This window comes from Poeciliopsis prolifica, unplaced genomic scaffold (genome assembly GCF_027474105.1).
Source record: "Poeciliopsis prolifica strain line A6 unplaced genomic scaffold, Auburn_PproV2 SCAFFOLD034, whole genome shotgun sequence".
NCBI lineage: Eukaryota > Metazoa > Chordata > Actinopteri > Cyprinodontiformes > Poeciliidae > Poeciliopsis > Poeciliopsis prolifica.
In genome coordinates, this window is record NW_026562409.1 from 4,035,978 (window position 1) to 4,060,382 (window position 24,405).

General features: G+C 37.0%; 3 protein-coding genes across 4 annotated transcripts; all 3 read left to right on the forward strand.

Moving 5' to 3' along the window:
- The first annotated feature begins 782 nt into the window (after nt 1-782).
- Nucleotides 783-12,483, forward strand: fam117aa (family with sequence similarity 117 member Aa). 2 transcript variants are annotated; one of them, XM_055052142.1, is made up of 8 exons: nt 783-1,158; nt 3,458-3,591; nt 8,048-8,143; nt 8,296-8,397; nt 9,486-9,596; nt 10,006-10,210; nt 10,295-10,469; nt 11,402-12,483. In XM_055052142.1, the coding sequence occupies exons 1-8, from the start codon at nt 1,041-1,043 to the stop codon at nt 11,613-11,615; spliced, it is 1,155 nt and encodes a 384-aa protein (XP_054908117.1). In that variant the 5' UTR covers nt 783-1,040; the 3' UTR covers nt 11,616-12,483. The 2 variants fall into 2 exon arrangements, with proteins under 2 accessions (XP_054908117.1, XP_054908119.1); XM_055052144.1 differs by lacking the exons at nt 783-1,158; nt 3,458-3,591 and adding an exon at nt 6,097-6,793.
- Nucleotides 12,484-13,070: 587 nt separating this feature from the next.
- Nucleotides 13,071-19,152, forward strand: slc35b1 (solute carrier family 35 member B1). The gene is made up of 9 exons (XM_055052145.1): nt 13,071-13,542; nt 14,331-14,422; nt 14,507-14,637; nt 14,732-14,762; nt 15,880-16,043; nt 16,123-16,249; nt 17,447-17,553; nt 18,444-18,597; nt 18,692-19,152. Exons 1-9 carry the CDS (start codon nt 13,418-13,420, stop codon nt 18,736-18,738), a joined length of 978 nt encoding a protein of 325 aa, XP_054908120.1. The 5' UTR covers nt 13,071-13,417; the 3' UTR covers nt 18,739-19,152.
- Nucleotides 19,153-20,628: 1,476 nt separating this feature from the next.
- On the forward strand, nt 20,629-22,540 carry ndufa4a (NDUFA4 mitochondrial complex associated a). Its single transcript, XM_055052148.1, has 4 exons — nt 20,629-20,839; nt 21,789-21,877; nt 21,958-22,018; nt 22,272-22,540. Exons 1-4 carry the CDS (start codon nt 20,798-20,800, stop codon nt 22,326-22,328), a joined length of 249 nt encoding a protein of 82 aa, XP_054908123.1. The 5' UTR covers nt 20,629-20,797; the 3' UTR covers nt 22,329-22,540.
- The last annotated feature ends 1,865 nt before the right edge of the window (nt 22,541-24,405 follow it).

A 24,405-nucleotide genomic window follows, 5' to 3' on the forward strand; every position in this document is an offset into this window, starting at 1 on the left:
AGTTATCTGAGTTATTGTATGGTGGCAGCGCGGCTGGAATGTAAAAGAATCGTCTTTTTGCCCTCCAGCGTTGTCTGCATGTGTGAAATTTCCTTATGTAAACAACAACATGCAGGGTCTATATTTGTAAATATTATTATGATTAAATCAGTGCCTCACCAGCCATGAACCTTGTCGCACGTCTCTGATATATCTGAACACTTGAGTAGCTTCCAAGTCATTTTTCATCAACATATAGGAATAATAATTCCTATATGTTGATTGTAAAAATGTTTCCTCCACTGGGAGATTATTTCTCAGTTTTATAAGTGAAATAATCAGCATATGCATAACCACATCAAAAGATAAGTTCACTGATTAAAGTCAATATAAACCCAAATTTTTGGGTTTATATTGAGTTTATATATTTGAGTTTAATTGAATTTGACCAAAGTCAGGTTATATTTTCTAATTATTTTCCCCAATTAAATACTGTTACAAGATTTGTTGTTGTTTAAAAGTATTATGGTATGTAAAATATAAGTAAGGACAATGTGAAGGCGTCTAAGCTCTGGGTTTAACTGGAGGGGGGATGGATGGCCCCATGCCCTGCAAAGCAGAACAGAAATCTTAACGAAGTGGGTGGGATGTTTTTGTTTTTTTTTCCTCTTCTCTTTGGGGGCTGGAGGAGTTTTGCTCTCCTTCAAGCAGACAGATGGATGTGACGCCCAATAGGCGTTCAGAAATATTCTGCAGCGACCAACCAGACCCGCTTGAATTAGAAAAAAAGTGCCACACGAGTTACTCGCACAGGTTGTCACTCTGCAGAAGGAACCACGGAATGTGAGGCGATCGCTTCTCATCAGATAATTCACCCGGGATTAGGCTGCGGATTAGATTCCGTTCAAACTCCTGCAGTTTGTGCGTCCGGCGACTCGGAGGGACTGATTGGAAAACGGAGCCGCGACGGGAACTCTGAAGTCAGTGAAAGTGTGTGTTTTCATACGTGGAGTGGGTGCGTGCGTGCGTGCGGGGCGGGAGGGGAGGAGGACAGGGTGGGCATGTCGGGTCGGAGCGGCGCAGCGCCGCGGGGATGCAGCAACCCCATCCTGCAGCCCCTCCGAGCCACCGTCCCGTTCCAGCTGCAGAGAGGAGCCCAGTGCATGGAGCCCAGAGCGGGTAAATCCACCTCCACGCACCGCGGAGACACTGCAGCCACTTTTTAGTTGCTTTATAAATGTTACATTTTTTATTTTTGCTTCTAAATTGCAAAACGGAACCTTCACATTTTGCGTTACTTTTCCTGCAACTAAAGCAATAAATGGCAACAAGCGGAGTTAAACAAAATACAAAAATCGATGTAATCGAAGAAACGCCGATCATTTGTGACGTCATCAAGCACGTAAAACGAAAGCTTCCCGTCACACACACAGGTGAATTATTGTATCTTCTAACAAGAAAAATATGAAAATGTATATAGGAGAAAACTAATTTTCCATGACAAAATAGGTTGATATGTATCAGGGTTTACAAATTTGTTAATCAAATAATTGATTAATCATCAGCGTCAACAATCAAATAATCAGTCACTGAAATAATTGTTAGTTGTAAGCTTCATCTAGACTGCAAAAACACAACATCTCACCACAGAATATTGGTATAGTTTAGTACAAATTACTTGAAATAAAACAAAAGTAACATATGAGTAACTTTACAGGAAGATGTAGCAGCTTGTTTTAATAAATAATTCCTTAATATTGATGACAAAATACCAGCTCCATTGGCAAATTAAGACATTTTTTAATCAATATTAACAAATTGTTGACTAAAAACAAGCTCCTATATTTAGCTGAAGACTTTATTCCAAGTTAGTTTTGCCTTATTTAGTGTACAAAGATATTTGCATTTAAAAAAATGGGCCAAAATTACTCGGTAAAAGTTTCTATTTTTGCAGTGCTTGATTGACAGAAAGGCTTGTAGCTCTAAAAATGCCCCATTCCTGTCATAATCCGAACAATTAGACTTTCAACTCTGAGAAAGTTATGTCAACAAAGGAGGTTAGTAACCCTGAAACATAACTTTCCTCTCATGATGTGATTCAGACACTCGAATGGCCCTTTGCACTGTGACCTGCTGGAGTTTTCAACGCTAACGCAGCAGCAGCAGCAGCAGCAGCAGCAGCAGCAGCAGCAGCAGCAGCAGTTTTAAAGGCCTCTTTGTTTCCCTCAGACTTACTTTAACTAGGTCTATGACACTCACATCTGCATGTTATTTATATTTTGTATAAGACAGCATAATGTGGATTTGCTTACAGGTTGGTGGGAAATAAACGATGAGAGTCAGAAAACTACCAGAATAAAGTCGTAGCAAACAGATCAGTATCAGGTTATTATCGGTAGCAGGACTGTAACTGATAATAATCTGATATTAGCAGATTAAGTATTTCCTTATTTGTGAAACTGATATTATTATATATGATCACTTTTTCAACACCAAAGAACAGGCAAACATTTCCCACACAGAACAGAACATTAGAGTTTTATGTTTTCATGCTTGATGTTTATTTATTTCGCGATAAGTAATCATCTGAACACAGTAGTGGAACATTCAACCTAATTTCTCTTGATGATTTGTCAGAGAATTGGTCTGTCGGTTGCCTTTTTTTCAATTGAACCAAATTCTGCAGCAAACCTACGTGTTAAGATTGTCAAAGTCAAGCTAGCGTACCTGACCTACTTTCCTCTCCCTCGCAAATTTTTAACAATTAAAACCTTTTCCTGACCTTGTCATCTAGTTGTTGCAGAGCTGATAATTAGTCCCTTTTTCTTTTATATATCACTCATGCAGTAAAGATTTAGTGCATTATGTCGACAATTTGACTGTGAAACCAGTGGTAGCAACTTTTGGGGGTTTTGGATTTCTGTTTTAGCGCTGTATGTGCTGTACAATGGCTGCTGGAACAGATAAGTATTTTGTTGTTGACTTACCACTTACTAGGGTCTTGTTGGTTGTGCAGGAGGCACCACTTTTGCTTTTCAAAGTGGTACGGTTGTATAATTGCTTTTCTGTTTGTAGTTATTTTTATGGGCGAGTGTGAATATCGAGTTTGGGGGCCTGGCCAGCAGCAGATAATTTGGACTTAAAGTGACTAGACATCCTAAAACAGCTAACTTTCAAAATAGATAGAACTGAACAAACTAAGATCTTATTAAAGAATGATTTACAAAAAATGTAATGAATATGTTTTGCATAGACCATAAACTTATCCTAACTTGTTAAAAGAAGCCTTTAAAATACAGTTAAATATGGACGCTTCTAACAAATAACGAGAACAAGTCCTTTTATTTTGTTGTTTCAAAGTAAAACAGACTGAAAATGAAAATCTTCTTTTCACAGTGATGCACCATTTTGTATTCATCTGTCACCAACTTATGCTTCATTATGCATTTATTGTTTATGTTGTTTTCTGTTTCTAAAGTTGATAAAACTGCCGCTCGTCCGCCGAGGCCCACGATCCGCCGGACTCTTTCTCTGGATACGATTGTTGGACCGTATCTGCAGGGCCAGTGGCCCAGAGAGGCAGACGCCGCCGCCAACGACAAAGCCACTCAGGTAGACGCCATTTTATCCTGAAACCCTCCAATTAGCAACTAAGTTTTAGCTTAAGTGCTCAGGGATTAGGGCAAATTAAAATTTGGGGTATTTTAAGATTTAATCGTTGGAAAAACTGGCATTTTTTTACTAATGTTTGGGTTTCCATAGTTCAGAGTGTTGGCGGCCATCTTGTTTTACGGTTTCTTCAGGTCAACTCCTCAATGCAAGATTAGGACCAAGCTGTGATTTATTTTTATTGGATTAAAGTAATAATATTGAAGAAATAAATCTGTAATGTTACCAGAATGAAGTAAGTTTATGAGAACTCCTTGTGACCAATTTGTCAAATTATTATCAGCAGCTGGATTTTAAAATGATTGTGCAAACAACAGAGTCTATTTCAAAGAAAGAATCACATGGACTTGATAACTAACAGCTTTTTTCTCATTAAATCAAGTTTTTTCTCAGAATTTTTATACGTTTTTTGGTTAAATTGTGTCTTTTTTTCTTTAATATTATGACTATTTTATTGTAATTAAATTAAATTTCTCATTGCCTAAAACATTGTGGTCAGAAAAGATGGTTGAAATAAAAGCCACTTTTTGAAATATTTTCTGTAATTGTGTTTTTAGAAAAGAAAGACAGTAATATGACCATACTAAGAAAAAAATAAGTTAAAAAATAAAATTATGAGACTAAAGTTATAAAAATACAAGAATAATGTCATAATATTACTAGAATAAAGTCAGAATATTATAAGAATAAAGTTGTAAAATAAAGTTATGAAAGTAAAGTAAAAATATTACTAGAATATTGCAAAAATAAAATTTCAACATATTGTATTCTCATAACATTCTGACTTTATTCTCATAATTGTTTTTTTTTTATTTCTTATAGTGGCTCTAATACTCTGTCGTAGATGAGAAAGCAACCAAAAACAAGGTAAATAAATCAATTAGAGTCTGATTTGGCATGAAAAAGGTCTTTTTTTTTGTCCGTATTGCTGGTTTCCTGCCCAGGGCTGAACATGTTAGATCAGATGAAACCTGCTGCAGACAGGTCAAACCCCCGAACGCCTCGGCTCCGGGCCGAGGCGTAAAACCCAGAGATCTGCAGGTGTCTGGGCTTCCAGTTTGATGCAGCGCCTGGAAACCAGCCAACTGGAAATAGTCGTTTTTGTTCTTCCTCAAACTGCTGCTTCCCCTCCGCCGCCCCTCCACTGTATCTGGTGCACAAAGACTTAGCATCATCTTCATCCTGGCTGCTGACACAGTTTAAGGCCCGCATGAACCCGCTTCGCCTGCATTGTGAGGGAACGACCCCTCCTGACCTCGGCCCATCCCCCCGCCTCGCCACCAACCGTCCCGAAGCTCCGCTGCTTCACGTCGGACGGCTTAACCAGAAATACCACTAAATCGCTCTGATATGTGTTGAAACATTAGAAAAGAGTCGGAATTTCTGAATATTTCTGCAAATATTTGGCTAATTATGAGTGAAACTGTAAAACTACAAAATAAACAATTTTAGAGACTTTATTTATGAATGATGAAAGCCTGCAGCCTATTCAGGTCATTGTAACCTTAGACGGACTATGCAAAACTCTTTACATGTGTTTCCCATTCGTTCATTCACACACGCGCACACGCACACACACACACACACGCACGCATGCACACACACACACACACACACACACGCACGCACGCACCAAAGGCAGAGTAAACGAGTTCAGATTTCCACATGTGGAGGGAATTTCAACCAAAACGTTTGTCAATGTTAATGTTAATAATGTTTGCTAAATATTGCATCTTGCTGCTTTGATTTTATAAAATAGTCAATTTCACCCATTTGTTTTTGCAAATATCAAGATTTTTAACTGGTGTAATTTTATTCTGATTGTGTAAATATTTTTGTAGACTTAAAATAAGACAAAACTACATTAGAAGTAACTTTTCAGCAAGAAACAGAACCTTGTTTCCAGTAAATAATTTGTCAGTAGTGATGGAAATGTTCTCGTTTCATAGGCAGATTATTTTACTTATATCATGGTAAAAATGAATCGTTATAAATTAAATAATCTACCAATAGTACTAGAACGTTTTCATTAAAATTAAATAATTGTCTACTTAAAACAAACTCATATATCTTGCTGAAAAGTTATTTCTGAGTTAGTTTTGTTTTATTTCAAGTTTGATCTTAATTTTGGTCTTAATTGTAGATAAATATAGTTCTGGTTAGATCTATATTAGTTTTGGAATGAGAAAAAGAAAAAATACTTGGTAAGATCTGTGTTTTTGCAACTCATATTGTTTTCTTGTCACCTTCGCCGCAAAAACACAAAAACATTTTTTCGTCTAATTTAGTTCAAATATCTGATTAAACTTGAAATAAGACAAAACTAACTAACAAGTAACTCTGCAGAAAGAGATAGGAGCTTGTTTTAAGCCAATTCAAAAGTTTAGCAGTTTTTATCAAATAAGTTAGTTTTGTCTTATTTCTGGTGTCCTATAATATATCTGCACTAAATTAAACCAAAAATACTTGGTAACATTTAGTTTTTTTGCAGTGTTCTATCAAACCTGAAGATGGAAAACTGGTTATTTGTTGCCTATTTTAAGTCCTTGTCGTCATAAACTCCTCTTTATTTAGATTTAAGTCATTTGAGAAGCTAATAACATAATTCTGATCACAGATCTGCAGATGCAAGTCGCTGCTCTGCTCCGTTTAGATGGAAACTTTAGCCATGCAGGCCACATTCTCATCTACGTTTCAGGTCTTTTTATAGGTTGGTGTCCCATGATGCCCTGCTCATGTTATGGGAAGGGCGGGATGTCAGATCTGGATGATTACATGGAGGACGGGGGGCTGTAACTTTATTCCAGTGTCACTGAATGACTCACCAATGCTGTATTCTGACCTATTTAGCCTGCAGGACATGATATGCATTTTTATCCTGCAGGAGAAAATTTTTCTGTAGCGTTTTGAAGCTGGCACTTTGAGATGAGGTTGTATTTCTGAGGGAAAGGAAGTTAGCGGATGAATGTAATGGAGCCCACAGAGCGGGGCGGGTTGTTTGGGAAGCCGATCGATGAGAAACCAAAGCTTTAGCGTTGCCGGTCCAACCCAGAGTCCGGTCGGGATGAACGTCCAGAACCAGCAGCTCACAGGGATCGACCAGGCTGCAGCTGGCAGACGATCTAAAGTCAATGTGAAGAAATCGGTATGGAGGGTAAAAAGAAGAAGTGAAACTTTAATGTTTGCTTGTTTGTGGGGAAAATAAGTTTGAGTCCAACGAGGCGCCGAGTTTGTGTTTGATCATGAGGTTTGGATGGGGGACGTTTCTCATCTTTGGTCAACTTTCTACTCAAAATACCTCAGTGCACTTGTGTTAAGCAAATAACTATATAATATTGATTTAAAAGCTGATTAGTTCTAGCAGAATTTTTCCATATTATGAGTGAAATAATCTGCCAGTGGAACGTCTTCTACTTCAAAAATGTTTGTAGCAGAAACTAGACCAAAAAGACTTTGTTAGATTTTGTGTTTTTGCAGCAAACAGTGGTTTCTTGTGCAAATATGTTAGGACACTTGAAATAAGATGAAACTGTAGAGGCTTGTTTTAAGTCAATAATTCCTCAATATTGTCAGATTATTTCACTTATAGAATGATGTAGTTATAAGTTATTCATCTTATGTAACTATTGACTTTAATTAATGTCACATTTCTTGCTGAAAAGTCAGTAGTAAGTTAGTTTTGTCTTATTTCGAGTGTACTAAGATGTTTGCACTAGAAACTCAACAGAAATGCTTGATTTTGTGTTTTTGCAGCTCACAGCGGCTTTTTGTCAATTTCACTGGAAAAACACAACATATTACCAAGCAATTTTTCTTTTAGTTTCCAGTGAAAATGTCTCAGTTAACTCTTGAATTGAGACAAAACTACATTAAAAGTAACTTTTCAAGAAGATTAAAACTCTTGTTTTAAGTAAATCATTAAAATTGTTTTTAAAAAGTAGTAGTTCCATTGGTAAATTATTTCACAATATAATAAAAACTTGCCAGTGGAACATAATATTTTTCTTCAATATTAAGAAATTCTTGACTTAATAAAAGCTCCTCCTGCAGCTTCCTAAAAAAGTAACTTATAAGTTGGTTTCGTCGAAAAGACTCGACGGGGTTTTGTGTTTTTGCAGTGCGCGTTGGGGGAAGCGGGGCTGTTGGTGCAGCTCACAGTGGTTTCTTGTCACCTTCCTGTGCACAGCTGTTATGGGACAGGTGTGTGAGGCAGCTGTGGGCCTCGGCGTCTCTCAGAGCCGCAGAGCTGGCGGCCGTTTGCTGGCTCAGCAGAAAACGTAGAGTTCCTCTCACAGGTCAAACCTGCTGACCCCTGCTTTGAACCGCGTTTTCCCGCCTCAAGAGTGTGAGAGGCGACACACTGGACTCCTTGTTCATCTGACTGTGTGTGTTTTTAAAGACTCCATGTTCCTGGACAGAGGAGACCCGGGGAAGGAGGAGTGTGGGTGGGCACAAGCGCTCAGCGTCTTGGGGAAGTGCAGAGCACTTGAAGGAGGCAAGTACTTAACTAATAAAGTTTAAAACAGCGCTTTTTCACGCCTTTAGCTTGAAATATTAACAGGACCCGAGGGGAAAGTTCGTAACCCTTCCCATTCAGAGTCAGTCGAACTGGATCCTAAATCAGTTTTATCTCCTTTCTGCCCTCAGGTGGCAAAACTGAGGCACCATCTGCAAAAGCGCTCCAGGAACGCTCCTCCCTCTGCAGGATATGAGCTACAGGCAGCAGGACAGGCGGCAGGCGTCACTCAGGTACTTTGTTATTGCGAAATGTGTGTTTGTTTGTGTTTATGCACAAATTTATTCATAATGAGCTGTTTTAGAGCCTCCCGTCGCTTTAAATCCAAATAACTTGCAGCTGGCCACGCCTCCAACTCGACATTTATCATTTCTAGTTATTTGCATGTGAAAATGACTACAAGCAGACGCGCGATTGTAGAACAATGCATCTTTGAAAAGCAGAAGTGGAGCCTCCTGCACAACCAACAAGAATGCAGTAAATGGTTTCTGGATATTAAGTCAACAACAAACAAAATACTGCAGTAAAACCAGCTGACCAAACATGCTGGAGCTCCACTTTGGTTTGCTAGGTAACGGACTGGGCTTCTGAATTGTGATGTTACGTTCCAGAAGTTTTTCAAACTGGTGATTTTCCACACACAAAAAGCATGAACTTATTGCCAAAAAAACATTGACTTTCCACAAAAACCTATTTAAAAAAATAATGTATCAATGTTTCATTGTGTTGTTAGAGATCCAGGTGTCATTATCTATCAGAAACAAACTTCTTGGCCGAATGAAAATTATCTTAGATCTTAATCTACTTGATTTCAAATAATTTTGGTCTTAATTGTAAATAATTATAGTTCTGGTTAGATCTATATTAGTTTAGGAATTTAATTGCCCCAATTTTTAATGTAAAATTTACATTTTTCCCATTTTCATACTTCTGTTTGGATCTCAACTGCTTCTATAAACAATCCAAATGCTTAAAATTAAAAAAAACAGCTGATTTGTGGCAATAAGTTAATGTTATTTTGGTGTCTGGAAATTAACCATTTCAAAATCCTTTTGATTGTTAAGTCACTTCCTGTAACCTAGCAACCCCAGCAGAGTTCCACCTGTTACCTAGCAACACAAATGGGATGCCAGCATGTTTGGTGAGCCGGTTTTACCGCTGTACTCGCTGTGCAATGGCTGCTGGGAACCACAAGTGTTCTCAGTGTGAGGAAACGTTGAGCTGGGAGGCCTGGCAGTTTATTTAGATTTAAAGTAGGAAGACGCCCTAAAGCAGGCCAAAAACGCTACATGACGGGTCACATTTAACCGTTTTTCTGCAGACAGTTCCCATGATGCCTCTGAACAGGCTCGCGCCGCGGCTGAGGCGGAGCGTCGAGGGTCTCAGCTTGGAGCTGGAGGAAGTGTTTGTGTCTGAGGAACCAGACGATGAGGTCGGCCCACCGAGTTCTGCCTTTGAGTTTTACATTTCCTAAAATGCTGCCAAGCTGATGGCGCGAATGTTGTTTTTTACATTCAAGCAGTTATCCGAAGAGGGAGTGAATGAGTTGATTCCACCAACATTTCTTAGCTAGCAGTGAGAACTGAGCGGCTAAAGTCTTTCCTCTGCCTGCATCTCCCAGAATGCTGTGCGGTATATTGAATATTCTGACAGACATATTTTCTTTTGATATTGATCAGGTGTCTATTCTACTGATTTATTGTCCAGGCCTCGTCTCAAAGCAACAATATTATTGTTCATCGGAGTAACTTATTCGTCAGTTCATTGTCACAGTGACAGCTTTACTCTTGTGCATTTTATTTATAATAATGTGTTTAAGTTAATTCAGCTGAATGTTCCAGATCTTGGATATCCCAGACGGCCACAGAGCTCCTGTCCCGGCTCAGAGATGCAGCAGCGGCTCTCAGAGCGAACCGTCCCCATCCCCCCCGTCTCCCTCCCTGTCTCCATGTCCGCTCGACTCGTCCCTCCCGTCCGGTTCCCCGTGCCACCTGAACGCATCACGATCGTCCCCCTCCCCGCCGCCGTGCCCCACGTTGGACCGAGGTTGGATTCTGGACTGTTTTCAGAGCGTAACGCTGAATTATCAGTTTTCGGTTCCTGTGTTTAGTGATGTGTGTGTGTCTGCAGAGCCTGCGGAGGGTGAAGGATTGTGCTCCTCTTCATCAGCGCCGCTTCCTTCGTTCGCACTGGAAGCTCCTCTTCAGCAGCCCTGCTCCTCTTCGCCCCGTCCAAACAAGACCTGCTCCTTCCAGCGCGTCCCGCCAGAAGGCTGCGAGCGAGTTCGAGTTTGTGAGGAAGCAATGTAAGTTTTAGTCGGTCGAGTGACTAATATATAAATATTGAAGGTCCACAAAGGCGCTTTGTAATCAGAGTTGAGTTGTAACTAGTTACTTTTACTCGATTCAACTTAAAAAAATGTCGTTTTTGGACTATTTTTTCTACGCTTTACTTTTTACTTTTATTTGAGTAAATTTATTTTTAAGTATTTCTACTCTTACTTGATTAAAATTTCTTAATTTTTCAACCCACCGAATGATAAACAAACATGTTTTAGCCAAATATTCATCAAAGACACACACCTGGAGATTTTATCAAAAGATTTTTATGAAAAAAAAAATGTTTTGGGAAAAGTTCCTTTTGTCTGATTTGATGTTTTTGTTACTTATGAATTATTGTGATTTTTATCCTTTAAATACCAAAATTACTACTTAACTTTACATTCTCATCTCTGTATAATTTGTGGAAAAATCCATCTCCTCCACCTGAAAAGATGCACCGCTCCCAACCAAAAACAACCAGTTACAGCTCGGAGGAGGGTCTTAGTGCTGTCAACCATCCTCATGTACTTGCTGCTAAATGTGCAAATAGCAGAGAAACAACTTAACGTTTATGCGCCATCTTTGGTGGCCATGTTAGCTAGATTTATCATTCACAACATGCTACGCTAGCAGAAGCATACCAGAGAGCAAGGAAGGTGATTGACAGCGCTAAGAACCGCCTCCTGGCTCTGATTGGTTGTTTTTAATTTCTTCACAAATTATCAGATTGTCATACCATACTTGTCACATGTAGTGAGAATTTCAACAAATATCTCAAAAACATATTTTTTTTAATCAAAGTGACGCACTGTAGCTTTAAACAAAGACGTTCATAACTTAATTCGAAGTGTTTAAAATGATTCTTGGTGTATTTTAGCGCTGATTCTATGTCCTCTTTGAATCTGTTTATTTCCAGGTCTGCCTCTCCAGATGAGCAGCTCCTGCAGCCCTCCTGCCCGGACCCTAATAAAGTCAACTTTACCCCCCATGGAGGCTCCGCTTTCTGCCCAGTCAGCCTCCTGAAGCCCCTGCTGCCCTCCATGGACCTCCTGTTTCGGGGCCTGTCCGTGTCGCCCGTCACTGGCTGCTCGGGTCAAGCCTCCCCCACCAGGCACCTGGGCATGCAGTAGGCGTAAAACCTAAACGGCGTCTCTCAGGACTGCACAACAATGCACTGCCAGAACCTGGAACATTTGCTGATGTTTTGATGCAGACTGACGATTACGTGTCTCGTTGCTGTGGGCATCTTTACCATTACACTCTGTGCGACTGTAAGCATTCGTTGCTTACATTCTTCAGGATAATGTGACATAAAATTCAGTCTTTTTGTTGGCTATTTCTATCTGAAGGATCTTTTCAGGTTTTGGTTTCATGTCTTCAATTTCCCAGGATTTTTTTTTCATGTCAAGTAAGTGGATTTACTTTCAGAAACAGCTGTTATAGGCATTAACTAGAAAACAAGTATGAGGTGAATTTATATGCTAAATGTGTTGATTAAAAATATATTTTAATACTCATCCCCTTCTTTTCTACAGATGCTAGGATAGACTATTTATTTTCTTACTTTTTTAAGGATTCATTGCTATATATTTATGTTTGCAATTTTACAAGTAGGACGTGAAGTTTTGATTTACTTGCCTAAAATGTACATAGTTATAATTCAGCTGATTTGTAGTGAATTTTTACATTCTCAATTACTCAAAAAGGAGGTTTTGGTGGTTTAAGCCTTATTAACAAAAACAATTGATGTGGTTGGAGAACCAAAACTGGAAACCATAACTACTGATCATCCTTTAAAACAAGGTCAATATTGCTTTTTTGTTGTTGTTCATCTTTTATAAAGTGTAGCAGTAAATAGTGTGGAAAACACAGGTTCTTGTTTTCTTTTTGTCCACACTTATTAAAACTGAAATCAAATTTTATTCTATCTTTTTTTATGTAAGTTGGTTTGGATTATTAAGTGCAGTGTTGAATAAAAAGCAAAAGTACTGTGCTGTGTGTCTTAATTGTTTTTAGTTTTTTTTTAAGCCTTTTAAATATCGGTACAGTATTTGTGTGTGGAATGTGTTAAATAGTAAATTAACTACTAAGGTACCAATTGAAAGTTTTTTTTCTGTTTTTAAAACTACTTTTATACCGAATAAAGAAAATTGCTGAAAAAAATTACAACACAATAAATATGGAACAACAAAATAAGATAACTATGAGTTTCGGTTTTCGACACGTGGATTTGCGGTTTGTATTGTGATTGGCTCAAAGAGGAGCTTTAATACTTACATGGACCAATGAAATCAATCCACATCACGACACGACAAAAAGGTACGCTGCCAGTTCAAGAAGCCCTCCTTTTCAGGCTTAGCTGTCCTCATTTATTGCCTGTATGGAAATCATAGCCCCCGCTTACTGCTGTCATTAATAATAATACTTGAAATTGTTTTCACGCTAAGGTAGTCAATTTCGCTATGCTTGAATAAATCTACAAGTTCTCGCTGTAATAAATATTTGTTTATTGATGATTTAAGAACTCAGGCTAAAATTGTAACGCTCCAGGGTCCTTTTGGATTTTTTTAATCGTCTAAATATAAGATATCACTCAATGAAAACACTAACTGCTGCTGCACTAATGGTTTAATATTGTAAATAGAAAAATATTCGGAATAATTAATGTGTAAACAGATAAAATGTAGTGATATTTAGCCGATCTGAATCGCTTGACAGTCTGTGGAAACCGACTGTCTGACGCCTTGGTAATTACCAGCCACAGTGCGGGAGAAATCCCAGCAAAACTTTTATCCTCGGGATAAAACAGAAACCCGATACCGGCGGTTCCGGGAGGTTCTTCCCAGTGGGTATAGTGGAGCGGGACACCGGCGTGCGGGGAGTGGGGAGCGGAGCGGTGTTGGTGAACCTGCCCGGGCTGGTGGAGGACGGTATGGCTGCGGGGAAGGCAGCAGGGAAACCCGCCTCGCTGTGGGACAATTTGCGGATCCGCTTCATCGTTTGTTTCTTCGGAGTCTTCGTGTGTTATTTTTATTACGGAATACTGCAGGAGACAATGTAAGCAAAAACAGTTCAAAATCATCGTTTAGCCAGTTATTTCCTAATGTTGCACATTTACTGGGACAGTTATTGATGAGCTTTTTGTTATGTACACTGAATTCAAAAAGTTTCAAACCAAGAAAAACATCTTTTTTTTTACTGATTGAATTTTATTTTTGCATAACTTTGCCTGTTTGATTTAATAGCAGACATATAATTGGTAATTTGGGATGGTTCTAAAAGCTTATTTTACGCAATTTGTGACATTTATGTATTTTGTGACACTAATGAACTTCTGGAATATTTATTTTTATTACATTTCCTGATTTTCAAACCGAAATAAATTCATTTATTTGAATTTCTGTATGAAATGCCTTTTTTGGCTCTGCCAGGTTATGTGTCCTGACCAAATTCAACCTTTAAGTTGGAAAATTGGTATTAATTAAATCACATTACAGGCAGAAATGATTAGAAGTTCAGACAGGTTTTAGACCACAGTTGTATTTTTTGTTTTCTAATAGTGAATTAAAAATGGGAATTAAAATTGGGAGTTAAGTATTTAGATGAGGATTAATCAACAAAAGTAGCAGGCGTTAAAGTAATGAATTAGTTTTTCTAGTCATTTTCTCCATGAAATGACCTCAGGTCATATCTGGTTTTACATAATAACCAATGCTTGTAATATTAAATATGGCTAATGTCACTGTTTTTTAATTACCATGATTGCAATCTCAAACCTGCAGCTGGTGAAATGTGTTTTGAATAAAAAATGGAGGAATAATCTGTGGTCTGTATGACTCTTGCAGCACTCGAGGTAATTATAATGGGGAGAAGTTTACTTTTGCACGGACGCTGGTCTTTATCCAGTGCATCATCAACAGTGTTTTTGCAAAGATCTGTAAGTACCTGCATGAACTGCAACTTTTCACACTGAAACATGAGAAATCAGTAATTCAATCTTGTTTTTCTCTCTATCAAACAGTGATCCAGTGTTTTGAAAGCTCCAAAGTGGATCACACCAAAAGCTGGCTCTATGGCCTGTGTTCGCTCTCCTATCTGGGAGCGATGGTTTCCAGTAACTCCGCCCTCCAATACGTCAACTATCCCACACAGGTGAATCTCCATTAAAATTCACTGGAATCAGGAACTGATTTAAGTATAAAATGTGTTTTTATTGTGTCCTAAAGCAGGATTTTTATTGTTTTAGGTATTGGGGAAATCCTGCAAACCCATACCAGGTAATTTGAAATGCATTAAATTCATAATAAATAACAGATCATTTGTGCTTTTCAACTTCCTGCTAGTTGCATTTAGGGAAGTGATTTATGCATGCTTGAACATTTGTGGTCGGAAAATTAATTTGAAAGAAACTGTGGTTTCTGTGTACATGTTGCAGAGGAAGTGCATAATCTGGCATTTGGTGATAAATGTAAAACTCAGGTTTTAAAATGCTTGTAGGTTTACTAAGCAGCATGTAAACCTCTAAATGTTTAAAAACTTAACTGAACCTAATCAGGATTGATAGCATATTTTTAAGATGTTTAAATGTTTAATAAATCCTTGCATAATGGACTTCCATCCTTACAAAGTTGCACATTTTTGTGTTAAAATTAAGGCCTGACAACATCTTAAATTTGTTTGAAAAAAAAAATTGTTAAATAAATAGTCATCTTACATTTTATTGTGATTAAATGTATTTTACTTGTGAGACATTTCTGTATAGATGGATGGAAAAGGTTTAGGGCTGCTGGAAAAAAGTAAAAAGACTTAATTTTATTTTTCACCTCAGAAATTTGACTTTTTTCTAAGAAATGTTACTCTTTTTAATACAAAATTTTGACTTTTTAAATGCAAAGTTTTGACTTTTTCGTGGCATAATTTTGACTTTGTATTTTACTTTAAATTTGTACTTTTTTATTATTTTTTATGCAGAATTCTGACTTTTTAAAAATACAGAATTTTGAATTTGTTTTAAAGCAGAAATGTGAGTTTATTTCTTGCAGATTTTTTTCCTCTTATTTTTTTTACTTTTTGTCTTTTATTTTTCTGAAAAATTCAATTCTTTATTCATAATTTGACCTTAATCTCAGAACTCTGAAAAATTCCCAAATATCTTGTTTTTATTTTTCTAGTTACCCTAATCTTTTGTATAAATGTAATTTCAGTCCAGTGTTGTATAATTACTCCAACGTGGAGAAAGATCGTTTTAAATAAATTATTAAAAAGCGTTTGTATATTTCTAGCAGAATTGATATTATAGCTTCATCTTTTAACGCTCGTCTCATTGCTCTGTTTGTTTTGCTCTCAGGAATGACATGCTTATGGTGAAAATTAAATCCTTTGTGTTTGTTGCAGTTATGATCCTCGGCGTAACGATACTGAGGAAGAAATATCCTCTGGCGAAGTATCTGTGTGTGCTGCTGATCGTCGGTGGCGTTGCGTTGTTTCTCTACAAACCCAACAAAGCCGCCGGCGCCACGCCAGACGACCACATCTTCGGCTTCGGGGAGATCCTGCTGGTGCGTAAACGCAGCCATGCCGTCATCTGAATTTGATTTCTCATGTCTGTTCTGCTCATCACGCCTGCTTCGGTTCCAGCTGGTGTCTCTGACGTTGGATGGACTCACCGGCGTCGCCCAGGATCACATGAGGGCCCGCTTCCAGACTGGCGCCAACCACATGATGCTGAACATCAACATGTGGTCCACGCTCATTCTGGGTCTGGGTGAGTCGGTGGCGCTCTCTGCCAAACGCTCATCGATACGAATATTCAGCCGGGAGCTTTTCACAGACTTATTATCCTTCCTGCTGTGGGGGAGAAACAGCAGAATCACCTGGCTCAACACAAGCAGCGGCTGGCTTAGTGTGTAAAGGTGTCACTTTATAACATTTCACCATCAATATTTATCTCTTTGTTCCTTTGTTGCTGCTAAAAATGGAAATTTATATTAACAAAAAACACAAACTGGCTTCATTTTATGCATAAAATGTAAAAAAAAAATGTGTTAAGTGTTGCACTGCAAAAACACAAAAACGTACCTAATATTTTTGCTCAGTTTTTAGTGCAAATATCTTAGTACTCTTGAAATAAGACAAAACCAACTTGGAAGTGAGTTTTTAGCAAGATGTAAGAGCTTGTTTTTAGTTAATAATTCCTTAATATTGTCAACAAAGAGATTATTTGACTTGTTAAGACGACATTTTGCCAGTGAAATAATCTGCATATTAAAGAAACGTATGAAAAGATGCAAAAAATGAAAAATATGTTGCATCCCTTCTCACTATCAGCCAATTAAAGGCTGTTCTGTATATTTCTGGTCAGTCATTAAAATTCAGTCCAAGCAGACCGATAAACTGATTACCAAAGAGCTACTGCAGGAGTGTCCAAATCGCGGTCCGAGGGCCATTTGCGGCCCTCTGGAGAATTTTCTGTGGCCCAAATGGACTCGACCTGGCCTGCAAATGTCGGTGTTTGGTGCAAATGAAAACATTTTCAACTTTTTACAGATAAAGTAAAATAGATTCCCATTTATTAACAAGGTTTTGCCATTCATCTTAGTCTTGGAGCAACTTGGAGAAAATATACTTTTATTTATTCTGGTTCAGCTGTAAAAATGCAACATTTCATCCAGTTGTCCAAACTCATCACATTTGTCCTTGTTGTGGAGATGTGAAGCCACCAGGGGGCACTGTTCACTCAGTTTAAGATTCCAGAACGTTTAACCCGAGAACGTTTTTAGATGAAAATGTGAAAAAAATCCTAAAATTGGTCAAAAATAAATATTCTCATTGATTTGTTTTTTATTTGTTTATATTATTTTGAATTCATGCGATTCAACCTGGGAAATCTGATGCTTTGTATTAATATCGCGTTTGCTGTCTAATGTTCTGTTTGTAAGCTGGTGTCCATCTCTTCCCTCAGCCGTTTTGTGGACCGGAGAAGTTTGGCGCTTCCTGAGTTTTGCAGAGCAACATCCCAGCATTTTCTACAACATTCTTCTGTTTGGGCTGACGAGCGCTTTGGGCCAGGTGGGTTCAACACTCTGGGCTTCAACATGGGGGCCTTGGAGGAAATATGGAGGGAAACGTGTTTTAAAAATTCTGTATTTTTTAATCAGTTTTCAGCCATTAACAAAAATATGTTCAATGAACTTATTGAAGGACCCGGAAGTATTACTGAAGTGTAAAAAGTCCAAGAAATTACACAAGAGCAGAAAAGTATTTGGTAAAAAGTAACTGAAGTGCTGAGTAACTGATAAATTACCAATCATTTAATATTTAAAGATGATGTAATCAGTTGGACCAAAATATACAGTCAAATGGAAATTTTGGTATTTTAACAACCAAAATGACAACAATTCATATAAGTAACAAAAAAAATGTTCCAAATCAGTTTCTATCAATAAAAAAACTTAAGCTTTAATAAAAACTGCAGGTTTGTGTCATTGTTGAAATTTTGGTTGAAACATGTTTTTATTCAGAAATCCAGAAATTTTACTAAAGTAGAAAAACTTAATAATCAAATTACCAAAGTAAAAGCAAAAAGTACAAAGTAGTAAAAATACTCCTAAAAGTACATTTAAAAAAAAAGTTACTCAAGTAAATGTAAATAATTACCACGCAAATCAGAAAATTCACGAAATAATTATTTTCTGTTTCATCTTTCAGTCAAATTTATGAAGTTGCTTTGCTCCTCAAACTGGAAATGTTCGACAACAGAACTCATCGCCTGTTAAAATCAGAAGGCATGAGGTTAGCATTTACGCAAAATGAATATAATAATTATTGAATAGTTCATAAAAGTGAGGAAAAAATGTAAAATTAAATCCTTTTTGTAGCATTTGTAAAGAGGTTCACCTGCCATTTGCCATGGGAAAGTTTGGGAAGCCCTGATTTAATAATATTATTGTTTTCTGCAGACTTTTATCTTCATGACGGTTGTTTACTTCGGGCCGCTGACCTGCTCCATCGTCACCACAACCAGGAAGTTCTTCACCATCCTCGGTTCCGTTATTTTGTTTGGAAACGTTATGACTGACATGCAGTGGATCGGCACCATCCTGGTATTCCTGGGTAAAAGTCCAACTTATTTAAATGCTTTAGTTGTTTTATTTGTGGGAAAGAAAATCACCATTTAAGGTTTTAACATGTGCTTTTCTTGCTTTAGGTCTTGGATTGGATGCTAAGTTTGGAAAATCCCCCAAGAAACATTAAAGAACCAGAAGAGCAGCGAAGAAAATGGAAACGAACTGGAACCAGAAGACAGTTTATACAGAACTCATTTCATGTGCCTGTGTTTTAAATATAGGGTCACAGTTTGCAGCTCTTAATAAACTGAAGACACATAGCTAATGATGTACGAAGCCCAGACTGAATTATGAGTTACAATTTTAAAGTAAAAACCAAAACCAGCTGCTGAACACATGCTGAACTAAACTATGCCTCTAGCATTAAATCTATTTTTATTTTTACACATTGAGGCTTGAATATGTGTGTAGTTCTTTGAAAAGTATTCAGAAAAAAAATGTAAACGGTTGTCTGTAGCTTGATGTTGTCCAATATTACTATTCAAGTGATTTTATTTTATACAATATGAAATAACTTGCCATAAAAAGGGAATTAAAATTGCATTGATCTCCTCTTTATTTCTTTCTCATAAAACTGAGCTGTATTTATAATTCACATGAAAAATGAATTATTGCTGTAAAAAAAGAAAGATATCATCAACAAACTTGTTTTAATGGAGTGTTGATGAAATGAAATGCAGGTTTTCGTCAACCTATATAAACACTGCAAAAACTCAAAATCTCACTGGGATTTTTGGTAAAGTTTTAGAAAAAATACAAAAAGACAAAAGAGGTTGATTTAAGTAAATAATTCCTTAATGATGAAAAAAGTATTGTTATAAGTAAAATAATTTGTCACTTTCTCCCATATTATAAATTAAAATGTCTTGTTCCATTGGCAGATTATTTCACTTGTAATTACTAATTTTTCCATCAATTTTAAGAAATTATTTAATTAAAACAATGTGCTAATTCTTACTGAAAACCTCGTTTTGTCTTATTTTAAGTGTAAAATACATGTAAAATTCAAAAACATTTTAAAATGTAACTCATTAAAATACTTAAGTGTTACTGTAGATTGTGATGACAGCAAATACCTCCTCTAGCAGTCTGTATTACGGCGAATTTAAAGAAGCCTCTGATTGAAGACACTGTTTTTCTAAGACGTATTACTAAAAATGCATACACTCATTTTTTTTTTCAGGAATCATGTCAATTGGGCCGATGAAACCAAAGTGTGTGAATGTAATAAATAGAAACACACATCGGCACAAATAACTCATGCTAACTATCGGTAGAGTGGAGGTTTGATGGTTTGAGCTGGGTACTGAAACAGCTGTGAATTTACTTTTTTGTAATCTTGCTTTACTCAAATGATGAAAAAATGGAAACTTATCAAAAATCTATAAGCACAGTGGAAGTTTATTTCAGTTTAATTACATTTATTATACTTAAGAGTTGCCGACATTCACAGGTTGAGAACAAGTCCTGAATTATGTGAATTTTTGTGTCAATTGTTATGAAATTTGTTATGAATAAGATACAGAAAGTTGATTAAATTAACCAAAGCTTGTTATTTAAAGTACAAGGTCGGATAAAGGTTATTTCTATTCTGTTCTATATTCTATGCAGTCATATTCAGAAAATCAAAATACATGTTATGATTATGCTTGTTTGCCTTTTGAAAATAAAAACTTTCACGCAGGCATTAGGCTCAAAATTGTGTATAAAAGATGTTTTTTGATTAGTCTGATGTAATGTTCTAACGTTAAATGTTGTGTTTTTAGTTTATGTTGATGTAATTAACAGAAAAAAGCCTTCAACACATCAGTTTGTTACAGCAATGTTTTGCTCATTGAAAAGCATTGTGGGGTCTTGTGTCTCTTCGTTTTGGGTTAAAAACGGCCGGTTGGCCACAATTTTGCCTGTTTAAAAATGTGCTTAAATGCTCAGAATCGCGTTAATTTAAAAATGTGAAATAATTTAGGATTCGCTCTATGAAAGTCGGATGAACATTAGAAGCGATACGCAGAGTATTTATTGGTATTTTTAAGGTTAGAATTTGTCAGGAAGTATGCGAAGCATCTTTCTGATTCCTCATCGACCTTCTTCCGCCTGACGAGCGATTAAAGTCAGCACAGTAGTAGCATTTCTTCACATAAGCGGTTGTTTTTTTCGAGGAAAAAGAGGACTTTTCAGACGTCAAAATGCTTCTTACAATCCGCAAGCAAATCAGAAGCCACCCCGCTGTAAGTACCGATAGCTTATCTGTAGTATTAAATAATTTTGGGGGGATTTGTGATAAAACGGGATCCTTTTCAAATTTTTGTGGCTAATTTAGCTTAGCAGGTTTGATGTCGGACAAAGCTGGCGTTGTATCTCATATGCAGTTCAGAATGTAATTGTTTAAAGCAAACGGATGTCAAGAAATTAAGCTTTTAGTCTTAAAGATACGAAAAAGATAAACGACACGGAGAAAGGTTAGTTAATAGTTAACCAAAACGAAAACTAGATGTGACGATGTACTTTCTTGACGGCTACTTTTGTTAGCTTGAATTCCTGCTCTATTCCGTCATCTCGTCAAAGATGACGGAATCCATATTGGATTATTATTTTAACCTCGGTTTGAAATATTGAAGGATGCTTGAAAATATTACAGTCGTCTTGGGTATATAGCTAATATTTTCTTATGTCAATTTTTAAAATTTAATTAAAGGCAGTTAATTCAGAACTTTCAATAAAATTGAGTCTTTAGTTGACTTTGAAATTTGTGTAAATTACCAAAGTTAGAGTTTGACAGAGACACTCAATAGAAATACCTCAGTTTTCCAGGATATAGAGTCCCATTCATGACACATTGATTTTAGTTTATTTTCTGTTTTGTCTGTTCTACTTGTCTCATTAGAATCTGAATTTCTTTATTGACTTTACACAAGAAGGTAAAATAAATAACGCAGGATGTTATTTTTTTAAGCTCTATTTGTTTAATTTATTCAGAAGAAACATTGTGTTTGGTAGGGAACTGTAATTGAGAATATTTTTTGGTTTAAGCAGATCATTGTTAACAATAGACAGAGGTTATCACTGAGTTTCTGGCCTGTGTTGTCAAAACAGTGACGACCTGCCTGTTTGTGCAGGTTGCTGCTATGGCATCCAATGAAAGCCAATGTTTTCACTTTAAGTCTGTTTTTCTCACAGCTGATTCCCCTTTTCTTCTTCATGGGTGGCGGGGCAACCATGTCCTTGCTGTACCTGGCTCGCCTGGGCCTGAGAAACCCCGACGTTTCGTAAGCGCTGCTGATGAAAAATGCATGTCTGTGACCTACTGTGGCCTTTTCTGTAAAGCTATTCCTGTTCTGTCCCTCAGCTGGGATCGCAAGAACAACCCAGAGCCTTGGAACAAACTGAGTCCAAACGACCAGTACAAGGTGTGTGTCATGTAAATAAAAATACACTCCTCCAAGGGTTTTTCCACCACACAATACTGCTGACACTTTGGAAAAACATTGTGTTAGTGGTTTTATCAGGGCTTAGTGTGTTGATCTGTGAAGTCTTTCAGAAAGCACATAATCTAGTTAATGCTGACCTAATCTGATGAACTTGACCTAAAGCTTCATCTAAAAATAGAAGTATTTCAAATTGACATAATATGCTTGAGCTAAAATGTGTCTCTATTCCCAGTTTTTTACAGTAAACATGGACTACAGCAAACTGAAGAAGGATCGCCCAGACTTCTAAAGTTCCCGTCTGCTGGAGTAAAAAGCACAACCATCGGGTGAAGCCGCACAGTTTGGTCTCATCTTGAACTTCTTGCATCCAGGAGTCTGAACAATGCAGAAGCTAAATCCGCACAGCTCACCTTTCAGTTTCTTCATTGCATTCCTGGCTGCTTCAGATTGATTTCTCATTTTCAATAAAGTAAAGGAGCACTTCCTCCTTCATACAGAGCACTTCATCTTGTTTTTTGTTTTTTTTTTGTGCACGTAGTTTCACGCGTTTGCATTGCATCACTTCTACGCCACCCTACATGGTTTGTTTACATTTGCTTTTACTATATTCACCCTGCTTTCACTACAATTCACCTTTGACCCGCTACTGTTCACAGCATCCTTGGCTGCCATCCAGGACCCCTGGGCATGTCTGACGTTGTTTCAACACATAGCACCCTCTGGTGGCAAAAAACGGTCCATTTTAAGACTTTTTCTTCTGCTGTTGTCAGAAAATTTAGCAGATATATTTTAAGTAAAAACAGAAACTGTTCTTCCTTTTGCAAATCTGAGTGAATTTGACGCGCGCTGCCGGAGATCTCGGGAGTTTTCGGAGACGTTTCTGATAATACAATGTTATCGCCTTGAGGCAGATGAGTTTGTAAATGTCACCGGGTCGCGCTGTTCCATCTGCAGCGTGAAGATGCGACAAGGATGAGCAGCCAGTGCTGTGCAGAAAATGTCAAGGAGAACTTCATATTTGAATAGAGGCCTGCGTCTGAATCTTAACCATCCTCTCTGTACCTGCAGTCTTACACACTCGAACGTTTTAACTTTGGGAAAAATAAGGGAGTCATTTCTGCCTCAGAATATGTTTATTTTTAAACTTTGTTGATTGAAATTGCATTCCAGGTACCACTATGAGCTCCGTTTATTGAGAAGGGGAAAAATATGTTTAAAATATCCTAATTTATTTAAGGAAACGCAACAAAGAGAAAGTAAATGTAGCACATTCATGCAAGTAATTTAATATTGAGATGAGTTTTAAGAGCAAAAACTGTTTGAGTTTATATTTTTGTACCTAAACCTTTTTTAACTTGCTAATAAATTCATAACGCTGAATATTTCTCGTTGTGTAGATAATTCTTGCTTGTGAACATATGAAGCGTCTCTTAATCACCTGAATCAGAGTTAACTTCTATTTTTAACCCACCTACTGCTCAGGTTGACAGGAATATGCATTTACACTTCACATTTGCAGCAAAGAAAATAGAAAAATACATCTTTAAGCATGTGAGTTTTGCAACTGCAATGCTTTACACACTCAGTGATGTTTTTGTAAAGATTTTAGAAATACTGTTTCTATTATCGCAGCATGTTCTCAACCATTTTGTCATTTTACTCTGTTCAAACAAATATATACCACCAATGGAGTATTTGATTTGTATTAATATTATTTCAGTTCTTCAATACTACATAACTATATTTTTTTCTTATATTAAAAACCAGCCTTTTTATCAGATATTTTTAAAGGAATTTATTGGTTTTATTTCATTTTTTACAAAATCACAAGTATTGGCTCCTGTGCAGTTAAAATTTGTACATTTAGTTTTTGCTGATTGAACAGCAGTTGAGTATTTTAACATGGAGAAATTTATTTTTCACTAACTTAACGCAGCATGTGGATGAGGTCCAGTGGTTTTTATGGAGAATTAAACTCCTGGATGTGTGGAACCTTTCAGTTCTCACCAAACCTAGAGGTTATTTTTTATGTTGTATGTATACCCCATGGAAAAAGGAAGTCATTAATTAATCATGATAAAGTTTATATGTTGGAATTATTAGGACCGATAATCAAACCCCTACACCACCAGGGGGCCCCCCAGAGCACCAATCACCATTATAAATTGTAGATATCTACAATTTCTATACATGTTTAAGATAATATTGAATCATGCAAACTTGGATAATAAACCTAAAAACAGTAATTTAATTGAAAATAATTGTTTTTTTAACTTTACATTTTTTTACCTCACTATGTTAATTAACAACCATAATAGAATAGAAGAATAAAATAGCATTTATTGTCATTGAACAGGATTCAACGA